General features: G+C 35.2%; 1 protein-coding gene across 2 annotated transcripts in view; it reads left to right on the forward strand.

Moving 5' to 3' along the window:
• The window catches only part of mrtfbb (myocardin related transcription factor Bb), a 110,180-nt gene that overhangs the window by 20,542 nt on the left and 68,592 nt on the right, over window positions 1-21,046 (forward strand). The window contains exons 2-3 of one of the 2 annotated variants that reach the window (XM_087245078.1): window positions 2,532-2,597; window positions 11,717-11,958. In XM_087245078.1, coding sequence (XP_087101204.1) covers window positions 11,805-11,958 — 154 coding nt within the window. In that variant the 5' untranslated portion in view covers window positions 2,532-2,597; window positions 11,717-11,804. The remainder of the gene's footprint in view (window positions 1-2,531; window positions 2,598-11,716; window positions 11,959-21,046) is intronic. The other variant, XM_087245077.1, reaches the window with a different exon arrangement.

Genomic DNA, 21,046 nt, shown 5'->3' on the forward strand with positions numbered 1-21,046 from the left:
TTTCTGGTTTAGAGTTTTAGAATATCAATTTTTAAGCTCCAAATATCTTAATCTTGAAAACACAAAGCAAGTCTAACTGCAGTCTAGGAATTCATAACATACAAAAAATCTGAATGAGTAATGATGAGTTTTAAAAATGTAGTTTGTCAACTCAGAAATAAACAAGTAAAATATTTTTTTATTGTAATAATATATTTTACAAATTTTAATGTAATCTTTAAAATTTAAAATTGATATGTGTCTGTTTTAAATATTTAATTGCACTTATTAATTTCAGCTCACACTATGTTTATCTTATTTTACAACTGTTCTGATGCTCTTAGCCAAGTATGTATTTTATTAAAGATTTTATTTTAAGTAAAAATACACATAAAACAATATAATTTTGAATATGTCTGCAATAATACGCTTTCAACACCGGTCACTGGAGTTTTTTTGGTATTAATGTAAATCTTTAAGGTACAAATATACACTTTTTTAAATACTAATTGGACTTTTTGAAAAGCTATCACTCCAGTGACAGGTTTTTTACATTTATTTCTGAGAGCGTTTTAAAAAATCAGCATATCTACAGCTGTGGAGTAAATTAATAGTGTTTAAAATCTCTGCATCTGCTAAATTTTATTGTATATATACATCTGATCACATTTATTTCACATTTCAAATAAAATTTTGGCTCCCACTTTATATTAAGTGTCCCTAACTACTATGTACTTACATCAAAAAAATTAATTCAGTGTACTTGCTGTGTTTATAATGTATTTGAGAACACTTGTGGTGCTTTTGAGATGGAATAGAGGTTGGGTTATGGACAGGTTTGGTGGCATGGGTAGGTTTAAGGGTAGGTTAAGGTGTAAGGGATGGTCAACAGTGTATTTACAAATGTAGTTACAAAAGTTAATTACAGATGTAATTACATACATGTATTTAATCAAGCATAAGTACAAAAAGTACATTGTAGCAAACTATTAATTCCTATGTAAGTACATATTAGTTAATGCCACTTAATATAAAGTGGGACCAAATTTTGTTATACATAACATTCAAAGTATACAAAATACAAATATTTACATATTTCACTTTACAATTAATCCACATGTAATGAACATTTTCTGAAAAATACTCGTGCATGTGTGTGTTCATAATAAATATAATCAGTACACTTTTTGCATTAGTTTTTGTAGATTATGTAAATGCAAACTTTTTTTAATCATTAAATGAAATGTAATGTTAATGTCCTGCCATACTGGCAATGAACTTTAAACAGGAAGCAAGCAGGTTCATCACTTTTAGGGGTCCCTTGACACATTTTCTTTGTAACCTTCACTATTATCCATGTGTTTCTGCATTTGCATGTGTGAGAATGTTCACATACAAATGTTGCTAAATTCATGTGGTTGGAAGAGCATCCGCTGAGTAAAACATATGCTGTATTAGTTGGTGGTTCATTCCTCTGTGGTGACCTGAAATGGAGAGTAAGCCAAAGGATAATTAATAAATGTGTTTTCTCAAGGAAACACGTCACCTTTTCTTGAAAAAGGCTCATTTTGAAAGTCAAGTTGACTTGAAAATTTTTTGAAACCATTCAGCTGATTTCTTGTTCTAATGGGGTCACTATTAGCTTAGCTTAGCTTAGCATAAATCCTTGAATTGAATTGGACCATTAGCATTTCTTTCAAAAGAATATATTAAAAAAAGATATACTGTATGTAAAGTTTGAGTCCTCTCTTGATACATTATGTAATAAAACTGATGAAAAAAAAAATGGTTTGAGGCAACTGCTTAACTCTGCTCTTTTAAAATTAGCATTTTCCACAAAAGGTGGAGTGTTTCTTTAATTTGCATTGTGTTTGAGCTTTCTCTGCCTCTGCCTCAGAATAGACAAAGTCTTCAAGGTTTTGGTGCTGTGATCAAAATCACCAATACCACAATCTGAATATTCATAAAAAGTACTCTAAACGTTTAAATAATCCATAATTATTCACATGATTTTTAAGTGTCCATGAAAACAAGATCACGGATGTTGATTATCATGACATGCTGCATTATTGGAAATCGCCACACGTCTGCTTGTACCCTTTTACATCTTTACCCAAAAACCGAAATTTCAGATATGCAATATAGCTTCGCCGAGCTGAATGTTTGTTAAGCTGTAATTAATATGAATATGAATGTGGTTGTTTTTGCGGAGGCTGTGTTTGAGGCTCTCATAAACTTGTTTTCCATATCTCTTGATGGCCTCTTCTCTGGAGTGCCCCACATCCATAAATATCTGCCATCCTATTGTTCCGCCATTAATCAGCGCACAACTAGATTAGTGTTTCCAAAGCAACTGCATTGATTACATGCGAACCAGCCTTCTCTTGCTTTGCTCTCGTCTTCTTCTTTACATGTGTTTTCACTTCAGAATGAGGTACAGCGGATCTGCTTTCACCAATGGAGAACTACTAGCTGTTAGGTTGATCGAAACGGTTGTTGTTGTTGATGCTGTTCTGCTTTGTCTAATGTAAGAATATGTATTTATGTTTCAGAGGCATCATGACCTAGTGATCTTTATCTGGAGAGCTGAGAAACAGAGTCTGCTTCTGCTTTCACAGGTAAAGCTCATCTTCTGGGGCTTTATTTAGGACAGAGTTGTTGTTGCAGAGGTGTTATTTTGATCAAAGCTGGGGGTGTAGCTTTATAATATTAGTGATAGATTTTGCCAACTTTAACTTTGGCATGTGTTGTTGTTGATTGATTGATTGATTGATTGATTGATTGATTGATTGATTGATTGATTGATTGATTGATTGATTGATTGATTGATTGATTGATTGATTGATATTATTTAGCATACTATCATATTTGGAAAAATATTTGTTTATGATAATTCAAAAATGTATTGTTATTTTGTTTATCTTTTTTTTATTAATTAGTTTTTTTTATCAGTTTTAAATTTTTAACAATAATCTCTTTCAGTGATTTTTCTCTTGAATATTTCCTTACCTGTTAGAATAAAAGCCATGATTAATTTTTTAAACACCATTATAAGGTCAAAAGTATTAGCCCCTCTAAGCTATACATTTTTTCGATAGTCTACAGAACAAATCATCAATATACAATAGTATGCCTAATTACCCTAACCTGCCTAGTTAACCTAATTAACCTAGTTAACCCTTTAAATGTCACAAATTTCAAATGTCTTGAAAAATATCTAGTCAAATATTATTTACTGTCATCATGACGAAGATAAAATAAATCAGTTATTATAAATGAGTTATTAAAACTATTATGTTTAGAAATGTGTTGAAAAAATCTTCTCTCCGTTAAACAGAAATTGGGGGAAAAAATAAACAGGGGGTTTAATAATTCAGGGGGACTAATAATTCTGACTTGCTTCATAATGCTTCATAATGTTCACAATGGTATTTTATTAGTTGTTAGTTTAACCATGGGTGAGTTAAAGGCTGTTATGTTATTTTGTTTTCAGTGACCATCATTATTACATGTTCAAAAACATCAACTAATATTGCATATATCCATAATTATTATAATGGACATAATTAAAGAATAATTACACTATAACGTAAAATGTAGCGAAAAAAAACAAAAAAAACTAATGTATTTTTTAAGCCCTTTATTTAATATTTCACAAATTATGTCTAACAGAGCAAGGAAATTTTCAAAGTATGTCTAATATTTTTTTTTTTTCTCAGAAAGTCTTATTTGTTTTATTTCAGCTATAATAAAAGCAGTTTTTAATTTTTTAAAAACCATTTTAAGGTCAAATTTTTTGCCCCTTTAAGCAATTTTTTCCGATCATTTACAGAACAAACCATTATTATACAATAACTTGCCTAATTACTCTAACCTGCCTAGTTAACCTAATTAACCTAGTTAAGCCTGTAAATGTCACTTTAAGCTGTACAGAAGTGTCTTGAAAAATATCTAGTCAAATATTATTTACTGTCATCATGACAGATAAAAAAAAATCAGTTAGTAGAGATGAGTTATTAAAACTATTATGTTTAGAAATGTGTTGAAAAAATGTCTCTGTTAAAACAAAATTGGGGAAAAAATAAACAGGGGGGCTAATCATTCTGACTTCAACTGTATTTATATACATTATGCTTGTAATTTATTATATTTTAGGCAGATTCACTGCATAGAAAATGACTTTGTCATTCTAATCAATCTAAAAGACTGAAATCTTTCCAAATAGAGCTATTCAAACCATCAGGTGAAATTATATTCATATCACAATATATATCGCAGCAACATAAAGTACCTCAATGCCAGATTTATATCTGATTTAAATATATTTGCCAAATGTTAATACTCTAAAGTTATCTCTAATACCCGTTAATATACAAATGCTCCACATCACTTCAAAAATGCAATAAACGTCATAGAAGCTTTTTATTTATGACCTTATTATAGAGATTTCTCTAGATACCCATACAGTGGGTGGAGGATGTTTTGAGAACTTGTGCCAAGTTAATGTCAACCCATAAACTCTCTCTGGTGGTTGTGAAACGCAAGACTTCAGAACAAAAGCATGTACCCATGCCTGCTTTACCACCATCTAAACCAGGTTTTGGGTGCAATCTGGGACATCGCAGAGTGTGTTTGCATGCACATTCTTACCCAATTATGATTAATAAGACAACAAAGCACAAGGTCACGTAAACTTGTTTACTAGTTTTCCTGTATCAGAGTAAGGTCACAAACAACTTAAAGTATGTGTGAAAATCATACCTTACAATGTTTATTTTGCTAGCACACATTGTTATTCTTTAGGTGAACAATTAATCTGTGCAAGTAAATCCACTGAAAACCAATATATATTTTAGTAACCTTCTATCAAAATCTGACCCTTTGCTTCTGCGTTTGGAGGATTTACCTATGCAGATTAAAAGCAGTCCAGGGTCACAAATCTATTTTTGAGCATCTTGAGAGGATAATTTGAGTTTCTCGCACAACAGATCGATCGCATGAGTCCACTCTCAAACGGTTGGGGATTAAAATCCTTTAATTTGTCCACACAAAAACTCTCCACCCTTCCACAGTGATAGAAAAAAAGCTGCGTGTGAAGCTCTCCAGACAGACTCAGTCAGGCTAGAATATAAGCAGATGCTGATGTGGTTTTGCCAAACTCCACTTTGTCTTCAGCTTGGCATGAGGGATGAAGAAGCCAAGAGCGGGATTTGTCTTTGACAGGAGCATTTTCATAGCCTGAAGAGCTGTAGCTGCACATCCCATCAGTCAGCGTGTCTGCTCTTTTGCTGCCTTTGAGTTTTCACAAGTCTGGAAGGAGAAACTAATGTAGTTTGAGTGCAGATGTCATACACAATACATTTGACTTTCATTTCAGATAGTTAGAATATGTAACATTAAAAAATGATCATTCCTTTTGTTATAGAGCACTTCGGAGTCATTCATAACAAGCATGATGTCTATATATATAATGACAAATGTATTTATGTCCTCCTCACTGATGAAATTAGTAGTTGTCCTTAGTGTGTTACTAGGTTGACTTAGCAGGGAATCTTTATGTTAAAATGTATTAATCTAATCAGATGACTTTTGTGATCGTAGTCAGTAAATTAAATGAACGAGTTACACGTCGATAGATTTGCTCTTTAGTGTTTGGACTTTCTGCAGTGAATTTTAGGCATGGGACAAAAACCAGTTTCAAGGTTTAACGCAATTTGGAAAAGTCAAGGCTTTAAAACTGCCAACATTATCTGTTATATCGTTACTAAAGTATATGTAAGGGGTTTTTAATGGGGTTTTTTTTCTGTTAGATGTTGTAAGGAATTTTTTGTTTTTGAAACTAATGAAGAGAGCAGAAGTCAATGATTTATCTTAATTATTTAGCCTGACATCTTTATTGTTTCAAAATATTATAAATGTTTCTTAAAATAAAATATATTGTGTTCAATAAAGGAAAAATTAATGTTTTTTTTAATATACTTAAACACTTAATAGGAATATATTTTAGAGCTGTAATCACAATACCATCATATCAACAGAAATGTATACTGGCCCATGCCTAGTAAGTCTTAAACCGCTAAATTAAACTAAATTAAACTCAACTTCACCTTGAAAACTGGACTGAAGCTGTTTCAATTTACTACAACTTCTTTGTTAAGCTGATCTGACACAATCTACATTGTAAAAGCGCTATAGCAATGAAGATGAATAAACTAATTCTCTTATGAATGAACAAATAATTTTTTGAAAAGAAGGCTGGCTGATAATGTTTCATCGTTCAATAGCTAAATAAAGAAATAAAGAAATAAATAGCTAATAAAGAAATAAAATAGCTAAAAATTATCTTATTATGCATTAAAAAGGTGATGTTTTGGTTTTGGGGGTCTCTAACAACTGTCTGTTATGCATGCAAGGTAAAAAAAAACACTTTCATTGCATTTACTTTTACCTATTTATCCCAACGACTTCCAGATGATTCAGTCAGCAATTTATTTGTTCCCAAAGCCCTCCTTAGCATAATGCTAATATCCGCTGCTTGGTCCGATGACCCAGTCTATTTATTTGGTCAACTGTGTTCAGTGTGAGACAGAGAAAAATCTCTACCATGGCTTATCAACATTGTTGAAGTAGTCAGAGTGCAGAGTGTTTGAGTGAGCCCAATGCAGGAGTGCATTAAAGCAATGCAGTTAAACGCCAGCATATTACTCTACTCTTAACCATGATCACGAGCTCACAAACACATTTAAATCCGAAAACAAAGCGGCACGCATCGCATTTTAAACATAGCTTTAGATGCACTACAAGTCGTGTGGAGCGGTTACAGGTAACAAAACACAATTAAATACATAATTTTCAAGCTAGAGAAAACAAGAGGGGCAACCATTTTAATCGCACTTACTTACACTTGTGAAATGGAGGAAGAAACTGATCCCTGAACTGTGTACTGTAAAGTTCCTGTCAAGCTCTGACAAAGTTTCATACATCAATAGTCTTTACTGATCCTTCTTTTAACAAAAGGTCGACAACTACCTCATTTTAAGCGTGTAGATTACTGAAGCACTCGTCAAAAAAATTACAAGAACACAGCACAAGGCTGGGGCTATAATGCTGAGGTACTTTTGCAACAAAAATAAACTTTAACCACTGACTCGTTACAGCCTCATCTTTGAGTAGGGAAAGTAACACTAACTTTCCATCACACTTCAGAGCACAGCGTTTTCGCGACATAATTCAGCTGGGATCTGCTACAGTGTTTTGTCTTTCTCTTTTTCTTTCAACAGTGTTTTTTCCCGGGGGTTTCAATTTTCCCGGGTCTGCGCATGCAACAAATTGGTGGGGCTTGAGTTCCATATCGACATACACAGACATGGCTAAAGATTTGTTACCAAGAAGATTCATTTGAACCACTATTAGTCGACTGTTTTATAGATGAATCAAAAGTTTTAAACATGGTGCACTTTTAGATTAAAGCCTTAGCTTAATATTTGACTTCACTTAGAGCTGTGTTACACTCTACATGGAAGGTCATTTTCAAAAACCCATAATAGGGCTCTCTTAATAATCATAGCTAATAAAAATAGTATTATAGTAGTGAATTTTCATAAGACATACAGTATTGTTATCGCAGTACTCAACGACAATATTGTATTTTTTTTTCAGTATCATGCAGCCCTAATGTGAAGTTATAATTAATTTATAATTAATACCAACGTTTTGCAGTGTGAATATGAGCTTTATTTGATTTACCTTGATGGAATGACTAGTATGCCTCCCTATTCTCTATCTCTCTTTGCATAACATACATGGATATTCCTGATATGCTGCTCATAAATTTGCAACATGACCTGTTTTGAATTCGGTATGTCTTGTACTTTATAGAGCCCTTTACAGTCATTTCAAATGTTTGCTTTTTAAATCCCCAAGTCTGAACTGTGAAATGTGGTAGCATATATTTTCCAGTGCGGTGCATTGCAAAATTAGATGAGGCAGATATTACTGACGTCTTTGTCCTATGTGGCCTTTCTGTGTACCAAGACATACAGCATCTGTCAGAATAACACATTAAACAGCTGGACCAGTTGTGCTGCCTGGATATACTCCCGTATAACGTCTCTTGTTTTGGAGCCACAGCATGACATATAGAACTTGCACTTTTAAACATCAGTCTTAAGAATTTAAATGCTTTTATATATATATATATATATATATATATATATATATATATATATATATATATATATATTTATGTAAGTGTAATGATCCTTCCAGTTTATATATATATATATATATATATATATATATATATATATATATATATATATATATATATATATATATATATATATATATATATATATATATATATATATATATAAACTGGAAGGATCATTACGCTTACATAAATGCATGGGGGTTGATAATAGTGGGGGTTGACTGATCAGATTTCAGTTAATGAAGCTCTGTGAAATACAGTAAGACCATTCCTTAAAGGGTTTGTTCACCCCAGAATGAACATTTTGTCATTGTTTACTTATTTTTTTCTTATGTCGTTCCAAACTTATATATTTTTGGAACACAAATAAAGGTATTTTAGTGAAATCTAAGTGATTTTTATGTATTTATTTAAAGGTGCCATAGAGTGCATTGATCCAATATGTTTTCTGATATCTATATAGGTATTTAGCTTAGGTATGTTGAAAAATTCTCCAGAAACAGTTTTATATGCTCAGTTAAAACCAGAAAAGAATTACCCCTAGAATTGACTATATTTGAGAAGATCATGAATATGAATGAGCTTTACTCATTTACAAAAAGGCTAAATTATAATTATACTTGACAAAAGGGACTGACAGAGATGTATTATGTTGTATATTGTGGTTTAAAATATCTAAAAACAAAGGCAGGAATTAATAATAACCTCTGCATAAACAGACGAGTTTTATAAAGTTTATCAATGTACTTTAAATCCACAAAAATCACAGTAAGAGCTGAGTGATATGACACAATGCATAAATGTGCATTAATGCTCGTGTTATACATGTGTTTGTTGCCTCATTACAAACATACTCATCAAATTTCACGCTAAACCATCAAAAGAAACATTTAAACAGACCTTTTGTGCACTGAGACACACTTTTACTTATCTTAAAGCCTTTCCCATTTTTAAAATAAGAGTCCCATACATAGTTTGTTAAGTACAAGCTTCGATAAACATAAAAATAAGCTGAAAAAATCATTGTTGTAATCTTACTGTAAAATGTTGTGGTCAATAAAATTGCATTAACAATCCTGTGTGGATCATCAGAGTCAATGTTTTGTTCCAAATGGTAGGGTTGGGCGATTTGGCCTCAAATCAAATTCTCGATTAATTGAACATTTTAACTCGATTACAGTTAATGAACGATTATTTTATGTATTTATTTATTTTTTTTATTATTTTTTTGGCCCTCATAGTTCACTTACAGGTTTTGTACATTAAACAAACAAGTGATAGATTTCTGAATGAAGGGTGCATTACCTGACTTTAAAATAATTGAAGGAAACACACACTATCGACTATCTATGATTATTTATTGAACATCAGTGTTAAACAACTCTAATTAAAACACATGGCCTAAAACCAACAGTCATATTTTTCTTCTTATAAAAAAAGTGAAAATAAATAACTAACACTTTTTGAAACAACATAAATTATTTTTTAGTGTTTCAGTTTCATATTAAAAGTAGAAAATAATCAGTATCTCTTTTAAATAAACTAACCTCTGTATATCCTGTAAATAATAGGGATGTAACGGTATCAGAATTTCACGGTACGGTAATACCTCGGTATGAATGTCACGGTACGGTATTTATTGAATCATTTACAGGAAAAAAAAAAACTTTTGAAAATACTCCCAAAAAAGTGCCAAAAGTGTCAATGACATACAAATTAGCCATCTATCTGTTAGCTTTGAAACAGGAACTTCAATTTTAATAACAAAAAATTATTAAACCATGTAAAAAAATAAAGTTTCAATTTAGTATTTAGTATTAGTATAAAACTCATCACATTTAACATTTAATCACTCACTTAGATAGAGATGGGTTTAAAGGAAAATGATCATATAACTATAATCTGGTAAAAGCTGGTATCTCTGGGTATTTACAATGTCCCCTGCAACAGAAAAAACCCCTCTCATTTGGGACTGAGGATTCTGGGACAAGAGAGATATGACTTGGCCCATGTTGACAGCAGTGGGGTAACGTTGTGCATTGTCTTTCCCCCACTTGAGAGGACAAACCATGAGTGAGATAGAGATCTCTTTGCGGTACAAGTCAATGTCTGCATCAATCTGAACAGTGCTGTGTTTCTGCAGTCCCCATGACTGTTATTAGTCGTATTCCCCAACTTGCAGGCACGTGCACACATAGGGCTCAACCTGTGCAGTGCACATGCCCTTTTTAGTCTTGGATAGAAAATGCCCTTCCAAAACGATCAATAGTGCCCCCGCGACGCGACACAACCTCCGTCCAGTCCAGCCCTTCAGTAGGCGCGCGATAACACCTCTCTTGAGTATGCGCGCTCAACCCCCCCTCGGCGCTTTACAATACGCGCGCCACAACACAGCTGATCAGAACGCGCGCGACAGCACCGCTATTCAGCACGCGCGCGGCGACAACACCCGCTTTAGGTTCGATCATTTCCATCTTTTTTTCATCTCCGCTACTAGCAGCACACTCCATTTCCGCATTACTGGATCTGTAGCGACAACAGACCGCAAAGGATTATGGCCACGCCGGGGCTGATGGGAAATGAAGTTTCAGCTACCTCCCGTTCGCTTCATTCGCCTGAGCAAATTTTCTCAGAAGACCTATAGTTTTACCGAGTCATGCGACTTCGGTAATATCGAAAAAATTTAATATTGCGGTATGACGGTATTTACAATACCGTTACATCCCTAGTAAATAATATTTTAAACAGTGCATTTCTGGCATCTTCTGTAAACAAATATTTTATGTGACTCGACATACGGCAAAAAAATCGACCTGGAAAAAAATTTGATGGATTATAGGTTCTTAATGTTGATTTTGGTTAGTTTCCGATTAATTGTCTAGCCCTACCGAATGGCCTGTTTTTCAAGTTTATACTCTCACAGGATTTACATGAGCAAGAGAAAACATTGGTGTTTAAGGCTCACGGTATGTTATTTCCATGTACTAAACTCTTATTATTCAACTATGCCTACTTATATGCTTTTGCTACAAAAAAGGATATCACTTGGAGTTTCACTTATACTACAATTGATTCTGTTGCATCTTTAAAGTATGTTCATCTAAAACTCTTATGTTTAAAGAGGATAAATCAAGTGGATTAGGACTAAAACTCTGTTAAGCAAATATAAACAGAAGTTCAGTCATACATTCAGTCATTTTGTTTATATAAAATTAAGTGGAAAAGTGATTTTGGAAAAATTGTGCATGCATTTTATTTTGTAAATGTATTTATTTTGAGACAGAGTTTTTTCATTTTGTGGTGTGCTAAGTTTACTATCATCAGTGAATGTAATGCAATACAAATGAATGCATTAACCTCATCCGCATTTCTGGCCCAGTTAAAGTTCATTAACAAAGAACCACACACAAGTAAATTAGTTTTGCCACCACACCCCAGCAACAACAACAACATAAAGCTCCATTAAGGCTTTCTAATGTTTACAAGTGCTGCAAAACACTTAAAAGCCTTTTGTTTTTCTGGCAGGCTGCAGTCTGAGCTTCCCGCTAGTCGTCTGTGCCGCTGTGGTACTTTTCAGAGAGAGAGAGACCCGTTCCTCTCCCCCCGAGGAGAGATGGAGCCCCGGGGGAGTCTGGGAGTGGAGGGTGACGCGAGTGCTCTAGGGGTGCTGGTGCCGAGCCCACGGAGCGAAGCGGTGACCCATGACCTGGAGGAACTGTCTCTTCAGCCCACTCAAAGCCTTCCACCCATTAAAGAGCGCAAGAACGGTGAGTGAGACCATTCGGTCAGACCCCTCAGGCCATAACTCTGCTCCCAAGCTCCTATTTCCTCCTCATTCGCTCAACTACCGCCCCGATTTGACAGTGAGAAAATAAGGCTTGCCAGAAGGTTGAGAAATTTGTTTGTGGTAAGACGTGGGGAATTACACAGGAATTGCATGCGAACGCCAGCATGTAATCATGTCTTAAGTGCTGCCTTTAACTCTTTTCCAAAGTGTTTTTGGCTCAGGTTCGAGTGCGCGACTGCTAATCTAATGTGATAGATTTTTGTGTCGAACGCGATTGCAGAAAGTCTCCGATATAGAGGGGTTTTTTTAGACTCGCAGTCATAATGTGGCTTTGGTTTGGCAGTAACTCAAAGGCACAGTCGATCATTCAGAAATGATCATCCTGTCAGAATTTATACACCATCATCATGTTTTAAAGCAGTAGGACTTTGATTCTTTTGTCAAAGACATTTTTGTTCGAATGTCTCAGCCACCTAAATAATGAAAATATATTAGGTTTTCAGAAAAATTACAATAAGTTGAGTTCTGGATTACTGTAAGTTAATGCTAGTGACACAAATCCTTTTCTGTTTTCTGTAGTGATGAACCAACATTTTGGCAACAAATATTAAATGAAAATACAAACATTTTTAGTTTAATGAGAAATAGTTTGAAAATGAAACAGTGAAATTGGATTAGCATCAACAGGTAAATAAGTCAGTTGTGTATTGCATGATTGTACACACTCATTATTAGGGCTGGGCCGATAAAACTTCATCGATATTTACTTGACCGAACACCATTGTCAATAACGATAAAAAAAAAAAAACTTCTGTGTGAAACGCTATAGCACATGAAAGTAGCACATTTTCCAGGCACACCTAGTTGAAAACATTTCAGAATGCCACATGCACACCGTGATTCATGTAAGTAGAACTAACCAATCTGCTTAACACTTTGTGTGGAATATACACATTTCGTTAATAATAGCAAACTTAAACAAATACAGAGCACCTAAACACTGCAGTTCTTTTTCATTCTCTTCATAAATAGAAACTAGTATCAAAGCTGCAGTAATGGTTTGTTTGTTTGTCGTCCTTTGAGAAAATGGTTGATTGTCGCCTAATGAGAGACGCAAGAGGAGCGCAAGCACAAAGCGCATTGAAAATAATAAAGAAATCCGAGTCCACGCTCTCCCGATTTTAGATTTTAGATGCAACATGTGAATGGACTCCTGTTGGGTTTCGCCTCCTCAGGTCAGAATAACAACACATGTGAAAATTACTGTCGTAGAAATAAAAAGTAAATTGTAAATAAAAAAGGATGCTTTTGGTTTCTTTTCTTATGCATTTATTATGAGATATAAGAGGGCGACGCCAAGGCACAGTAGGTAGTGCTGTCACCTCACAGCAAGAAGGTCGATGATTCAAGCCTCGGCTCGGTCAGTTGGCATTTCTGTGTGGAGTTTGCATTTTCTCCCCGCGTTCACGTGGGTTTCCTCCGGGTGCTCCGGTTTGCCCCACAAGTCCAAAGACATGCACTATAGATGAATTGGGTAGTCTAAAATTGTCCGTAGTGTATGAGAGTGTATGGGTGTTTCCCAGTGATGGGTTGCAGCTGGAAGGGCAGCCGCTGTGTAAAACATATGCTGGATAAGTCGGCGGTTCATCCCAGATCAATAAAGGGACTAAGCTAAAAAGAAAATGGATGAATAAATGAAGATATAAGAGACAATAAATTTTTATTTATTTATTTTTGACTATTAAAACTATTGCCTTAGTATTGTTGGTAAAATTAAATCAAATCATTAAATAAATAAAAAAATCCTAATATTCCTAAATGTATTGTAAAAAAAAAATACTCAATAATTATCGATACCAAATAATATTAAACATTATATCATGATTTTATTATTTTTTTTCCTGTATCGCCCAGCCCTACTTATTATCCACTGGTGCATATTCATTATCTACTGCTTATTCATCTGGTACAAGTACCTTCTTGATAGATACTGAATGTCCACATGTGAGCACCATGACTAATGTGATAGCAATGGTTTTCACCAATTCAAAATATATGGAACAGAATAGTGTATTTCTGTTTTATCAATGAATCAAGTTCCAAATAAGGGGCGGCATGGTGGCTTACTGTTTAGCACTGTCGCCATACAGCAGTAAGGTTGCTTGTTCGAGTCCCAGCTGGATCAGTTGGCATTTCTGTGTGGAGTTTGCATGTTCTCCCTGTGTTGGCGTGGGTTTATTCCAGGTGCTCCGGTTTCTCCCACAGTCCAAAGACATGCGCTATAGGTGAATTGAGTGAACAAAATTGGCCGTAATGTATGTGTGTGTGAGAATGTGAGAGTGTGTGGGTGTTTCGCTGTACTGCGCTGCTGCTGGAAGGGCATCTACTGAGTGAACATTTGCTGAAATAGTTGGAGGTTCATTCCGCTGTGGCGACCCCTGACAAATAAGGGACTGAGTTGAAGGAAAATGAATAAATGATTGAATAGTTCCAAATAAACCTGAAGCAGAACATTTGTGCATCTGAGAGCAAAACTGTGGCGTTTCATTCCTAAATGAATCTATTTAAGAACAAAATAATTTGATTCAGTGTTCAATTATCATTAACATTCAAAAATAGTCTATAAATAGTCAGAAAATAGACTAAAAAAAGCCTTGGTTAGTCATGCTCAGCTCACAAATCAAGTGATTAGTTTCTAAATTAGACTGACTCGATGTAGTTCCCAGTAGTTTACATTGCACAGAAAATCGTGATTAAGACTGGTTTCAGAATTTCCCTGTTGTGTCATATGCATTTTGTATGAAATGGCATGCAATTGAGCAAATGTTGAATAATTGTTTTTCTTTTTTTTGAGCCTTCTTATCTTATAAACTTGGCTCTGCCTGATGGTCACTGTGATGTTATCGTCTTTTCCTTCTGTCTGGCTCTCACAAATTTGGCCAAAGCTTTTTTTTTTGGAAATCTTTTACTGGTATATGAGCCCTAATAAGTAGGCACTGTAATGGCTTGTCCAGTGGGCAGTTTGGCCGTGAACCTCGCCAAATTACACACTGACATCTGTCCCACTCCCTGCGGACATCCTTGCCCTTGAGAATGTCAGCGTGTCCTCTGGGCTGTTGGGTAATTTAGTGCTCGAGGGAAGTAAACAGAGACCTCATCAGGCATGTGTGCATTTCTAAGTCCATCACATGACTGTCTTCATTATAGTCTGGAGTAATCAGCGGTTTTCTCAGACATTTTGCATTAAACTATTCCCAAAACAGTGACTCACGAAGACTCTTCAATATTTAACCTGACATTGGAAATACCCTGTTGATTTTGCTGGCCTCAGCAATGCTGGAGATATTCTTATGCAATAATTAGGCTGGCTTGTGTAGCAAGCCAGACTACTGTTATCCTATTTTTCTTCTGAGACTAAAAAACAAAACGCATCTCCTCTTAGAGCTTTCGAGCTATGACCACCAAACTCACACCAAACCTTCAAACTGGCCTGACTCGGTGTGCTATATCTTTTCCAACTGATCCGACTTTCGGTTTTCCGAAAAACGTCCCGGGACCGTCGGAAAAATCCCATTGACTTAACATTGGACCAGACTTTGTGACATCATAACTCTGCATCAGACTGTCACACAGACTTCTAACTGGGCTCATTTAATTCAGACAACCTAACTGCCAATACCTGATGAGCTTTTAACTTTCTGGCCATGCCCTAGTAACCACTTTTGGGACCCTAGAAACTGTCCCATAGACTTCCATTCAAAAGACTGTCATTGACTTTACATTGGATCAAACTTTGTGAGCTCATAACTCTGCATCAGACTGTCATACAGACTAATGGCTGAGCTCATTTAACTCAGACAACCAAACTACCAATAACCGACGAGCTTTTAACTTTCTAGCCATCTATCTATCTATCTATCTATCTATCTATCTATCTATCTATCTATCTATCTATCTATCTATCTATCTATCTATCTATCTATCTATCTATCTATCTATCTATCTATCTATCTATATATCTATCTATCTATCTATCTATCATCTACTCATACTTTTTAAAACTGTTTAAACTAAATAAACTACTACCTACAGGCTTTCACAAGCCAGCCTCAAAGTTTGTCTCAACAAACTTTAACAATCTAGTTCTTGTATGTTATTGCTACTTGTGAAGATATTTGACAAGATTTGTCCAAAATGCAGGCTGTTAAAGGTCACATAAAATTAAAATAAAGTTTTTTAGATGTTAGTATTAGTATTGTTCGTTTGTAAGATACCTATAAGCGAGTGTGCTCCTGAACAGTGACAAAATTTCCATTTAGAAGATGCAAAACTGATATAAACATGTAAAGCCAGCAGTTTGTCACTTTTGCTTAAATGGACGAACAGTTTTATTCACAAAAAGCAACTGAGAAAACTCTTGAAGGGGGTGGAGCATGTCAGATACTAAAGAGCATTTGATTGGTTATCAGTTTAAGGTGTATACTACAGTTTCTTATCAAATCATAACCAATCAAATCAAATTCTTATCAAATCTTAACCAATCAAATGCTATCACTAATCACAAATAAAAATGCACATTTCAAACACTTCATGGGACCTTTAATATTTGAAGTTTAAATTATAAGCTAAATGTCATAAACACACGCACTAACACACTTACATTTTGTCTTAGGCCATTGGTATTTTCACAAAAAAATTATAATAATAAAATGGTTTGTATGTAGTATGTCAGTTTGAAATTATATTTACATTTTCAAACATATTGTCATTAATTGTAATTATACAATGAGATTATTGTCTGCCAAGGAGTCTCCACACAGCCAGTGCTCCACACAGAGATCTGATCTGATCATCATCCAGTCAGTCTGGAATGACATAAAGAAACAGAACAAACTGAGACAAACTCAGTCCAGAAGAACGTTGGCAACATCTCTAAGATGCTTCAAAAGTCCTACCTGCAAAGCTACTGCACTGTTGCTTGCTTTAGACCAGAGGTGCCCAAACTCAGTCCTGGAGTTCCGGTGTCCAGCAAAGCTTAGCTCCAACTTCCTTAAACACAGCTGCCTGGAGGATTCAAGCATACCTAGAAAGAGCTTGATTAGCTGGTTCAGGTGTGTCTAATTGAAACTGGAACCAAACTCTTCAGGACACCAGCCCTCCAGGATTTAGTTTGGGCAACCCTGCTCTAGACACTTGTGTAAAATGCTGTAAAATGAGGATGCTTTCAAAAACAATGCATAAATACATTCTATTTACATTAATTAAATCAAATCAACATTTGGTGTGACCACACTTTGCATTTCAAACACTTGGTACACTTGCCTGTAGTTTTTCAGGTAGTTTTGCAGGTTTTGGACATGTTTAGATTTAGCAGAATTCAGCCATTCTTTTCCCCTATTGTTTAAATATTTAATTTTATTTATAGGTCGCACTTTATATAAGATACAATTCTCACAATAAACAAACCATTAACTTTTTGCTCAATAAGCTCCTAATTTGCTGCTTATTAATAGGAGTTGGCTATGGCTATAGGTATTGAGTAGAATTAGATATGTGTAGATATGTGTAATAAGATGATATACAAATATGTACTTATTAACTTTTAATATCCAGCCAATATCTTAATAATAGGCAGGTAATAAGCCACTAATTAATTGGTCCATAGTAAAGTGTACCAAATTATATATATATATATATATATATATATATATATATATATATATATATATATATATATATATATATATATATATATATATATATATTAGAGGTGTGAACCTATACTGGTCTCACGGTTCGGTTAGGATTATCATGCCATCGATTCGGTTCAATTCGATATCTCGGTGCATCATGGTGCATTGACAATGCTTTCCATATACAGTGTTATATTTTAGGGGGGAGGCTATAACATGCTGTCTGTATAAACACACAGACACACAGCACCACACTGTCTCTCATTCAAACACATTCACAAACATAGACAGCATCAAGCAAATAAACACACACACGCACACACACACACACACAAACAAACACACTTAAGCCCTTGCAACAGGGAGAGCTCGCGCTGAGCGGAGCAGAAAAACGAAAAAAAATGAAAAAAATAAGCACTTTTCCGACGGTCCCTTACAGAGAGCTCCTCTCAGCGCAAGCTCTGCCGGCTAAAGTAAACGCAGACTGCGAGGGCTTAAATGGAGCAGTGCTCGTAATGTCGAGCGAAAAAAAGAAAGACAGCTGTAAAACATAACCAGCTTTGTCTTTCTGTAGGAAACACACTTTAGATCTTTTTAGGGTAAGCGTGTTTTGAGTTATTGCCGTCTATAACTGAATGTGTGTCAGTAAAATCGAAAACAAAACCAACTGAAGCGCGCTCATTTCTGGCGCCCCACTGGATATACAGCGCCCTAAGCATTTGCCTATGGTGCCTATGCCACGGGCCGGCCCTGAGTTGGGCGCTCACCTCCCTCGCGACAGAGCGCATAGGAGATAAATGACGTCACGACATAATAACCGGTTATGGTTATTACTGAATCGATACCGAATTGTCCGCGTCCGAAGAAACAATTAATTTTGACACCCCTAATATATATTTGGTAACACTTTACTATGGACCAATATTATATATATATATATATATAAAAGGCAAAGACCTCTAGATTACGCTTATTTTACCAAAATAAAATATGATCATGCCTTGATTTTTAACTATTTAAGTAGGACAGTAAGGTCTGACTTTGCTTATACAAATGTCTTGTCACCTAAAAGGAATAATGTACAGTATAGAATATAAAGTCATGGTGCAGTGGAGAAAGAATTGATGTTGTCTTTTACTCCCATGAGCTTGGAGGACTGCATCCATACATCTCTGCAATGACTCAAATCACTTATTAATTAAGTCATCTGGAATGGCAAAGAGCACGTTCTTGCAGGACTCCCAGAGTTTATCAAGATTCTTTGGATTCATCTTCAATGCCTCCTCCTTCATCTTACCCCAAACACGCTCAACAATGTTCATGTTTGGTGACTGGACTGGTCAATCCTGGAGCACCTTGACCTTCTTTGCTTTCAGGAACTTTGATGTGGAGGCTGAAGTATGAGAAGGAGCATATCCTGCTGAAGAATATCCCCTCTCCTGTAGTTTGTAATGTAATGGATAGCACAAATCTTGAGACCTCAGGCTGTTGATGTTGCTATCCACTCTGCAGGTCTCTTCCATGCCCTAAACCATGATTTTTCCTTCACCAAACTTGACTGATTCATTTTATATATAAATTTATTGATTAGAGTAGTAATCAGATAAGTAATTGAATCTTCAATAGTGTATGAGGGGGGTCATTAAAACACTCAAACCGATTGACCTCAGTTGCAAATACTGAGCCACACTCAAAGCCCATCGTACAAGCTGTGCTTAACGAGAGCGTAATGCGCAACAGACCACCTCATAACATTCAGTGTATGATGATAGACTTGAAAGAGTCCCGCAATAAATCCTAATACGAGACGTCGTTTCTGCTTTTTATCAGCTTAGAGATACTAAGTTATGAGTTTGAGTGAACGTCGTTTATCAGAAGAACTGCAGCAATAAATACCTTTAAAAGGAACACTCTTTTCTTGTATTGTGCTCATAATTGATTCCTGCTCGCCGCTGCCTAAAGATATTATGAGCTCATTGAGGGTTTGTTAGTCTGGCCTAAATCAACATGATCTGTTCCTGCTCAGGCAAGAGGACAGGCCGTACCCATCCTTCCTCTTTTCTACCCACCCGTCTAGCGGAGTGAAACTTAACGTCAGCGCTGTTTATAAATTCCCCTACTCGAACACTTATGTCAATGTTCCCACAGGTCATCTCACGACCTACACATTTCTGTCTTACAAGTATTGACATCCACACACTGAGTGGAAATGAAATGTTCTGTGAGATCTGTTTGTACAAACTTCCATGACTTTGCTTTATCGGTACTGTAAAAAATAGAATTAAGTGAATTTCCTCCAGCAACACTAGTACACAAGCAGATTTTTTCTTGTGATTTTTTTTTCTTGTGTTTTTAAGATGGTCTGTCAATTTGATAATAATTAAATTTTTAAAATGTGTCTCAAGACCGGTTGGCTTTTCCACACCCATTTGCTAGTTTTGAAAATAAAAATGCATTGTCTATATTAACCACCTTCTAATTCGAATACTTCAGATGTTTTGAATAACCTGAAACAGGCAGTTCTGTTACACAGCTGACACTGCAAAAATCACACAAAGCAAATATATTTTTATTTATTTACTTACTTACTACTTACTTAACGTATTTTATCTCATTTCATACTATCTTATTTTATCTTATCTCATTTTACTTACTATCTTAACTTAACATCTTTTCTTATCTACTTACTTACTTACTTACTTATAAGAAGGCAATTGAGTAATTAAGTAAGTAGGCACGTAAGTAGGCAAGTAAGTAAGTAAGTAGACAAGTAAGAAAGCAAATAAGTAGGCAAGTAAATACGTAAGCAAATAAGCAAGCAAGTAATTAGGCAAGTAAGTAGGCAGGCAAGTAAGTAGGCAAGTAAGTAAAGAAGCAGGTAAGTAAGTACGTAGACAAGTAAGTAAGTAAGCAGGTAAGCAAGTCAGTAAGTAAGCAAGTAAATAGGCAAGTATGTAAGTAAGTAAGTGAGTAAGCAAATAAAGGGGCATGTAAGCAAATAAGTAAGTTAGTAAGTAAGCAGGTAAGCAAGCAGGTAAGCAAGAAGTAGGTAAGTAAGTAGGTAAGTAAGTAAGTAGGTAAGCAAGCAAATAAGCAAGTAAGCAAGCAAGCAGGTAGGCAAGTAAGTAAGAGGGCAAGTAAGTAGGTAGGCAAGTAAATAAGTAAGCAAGTAAGCAAGCAGGTAAGCAAGCAAGTAAGCAGGTAAGCAAGCAGGTAAGCAAGAAATAAGTAAGTAAGTAAGTAGATAATTATGTAAGCAGATAAGCAAGCAGATAAGCAAGTACGTTTGCAAGCAGGTAGGCAAGTAAGTAAGTAGGCAAGTAAGTAGGTAGGCAAGTAAGTAAGTAAATAAGTAAGCAAGCAGGTAAGCACGTA

This window comes from Danio rerio, chromosome 3 (genome assembly GCF_052040795.2).
Source record: "Danio rerio strain M-AB ecotype USA chromosome 3, GRCz13ab, whole genome shotgun sequence".
Taxonomy (NCBI): Eukaryota; Metazoa; Chordata; class Actinopteri; order Cypriniformes; family Danionidae; genus Danio; species Danio rerio.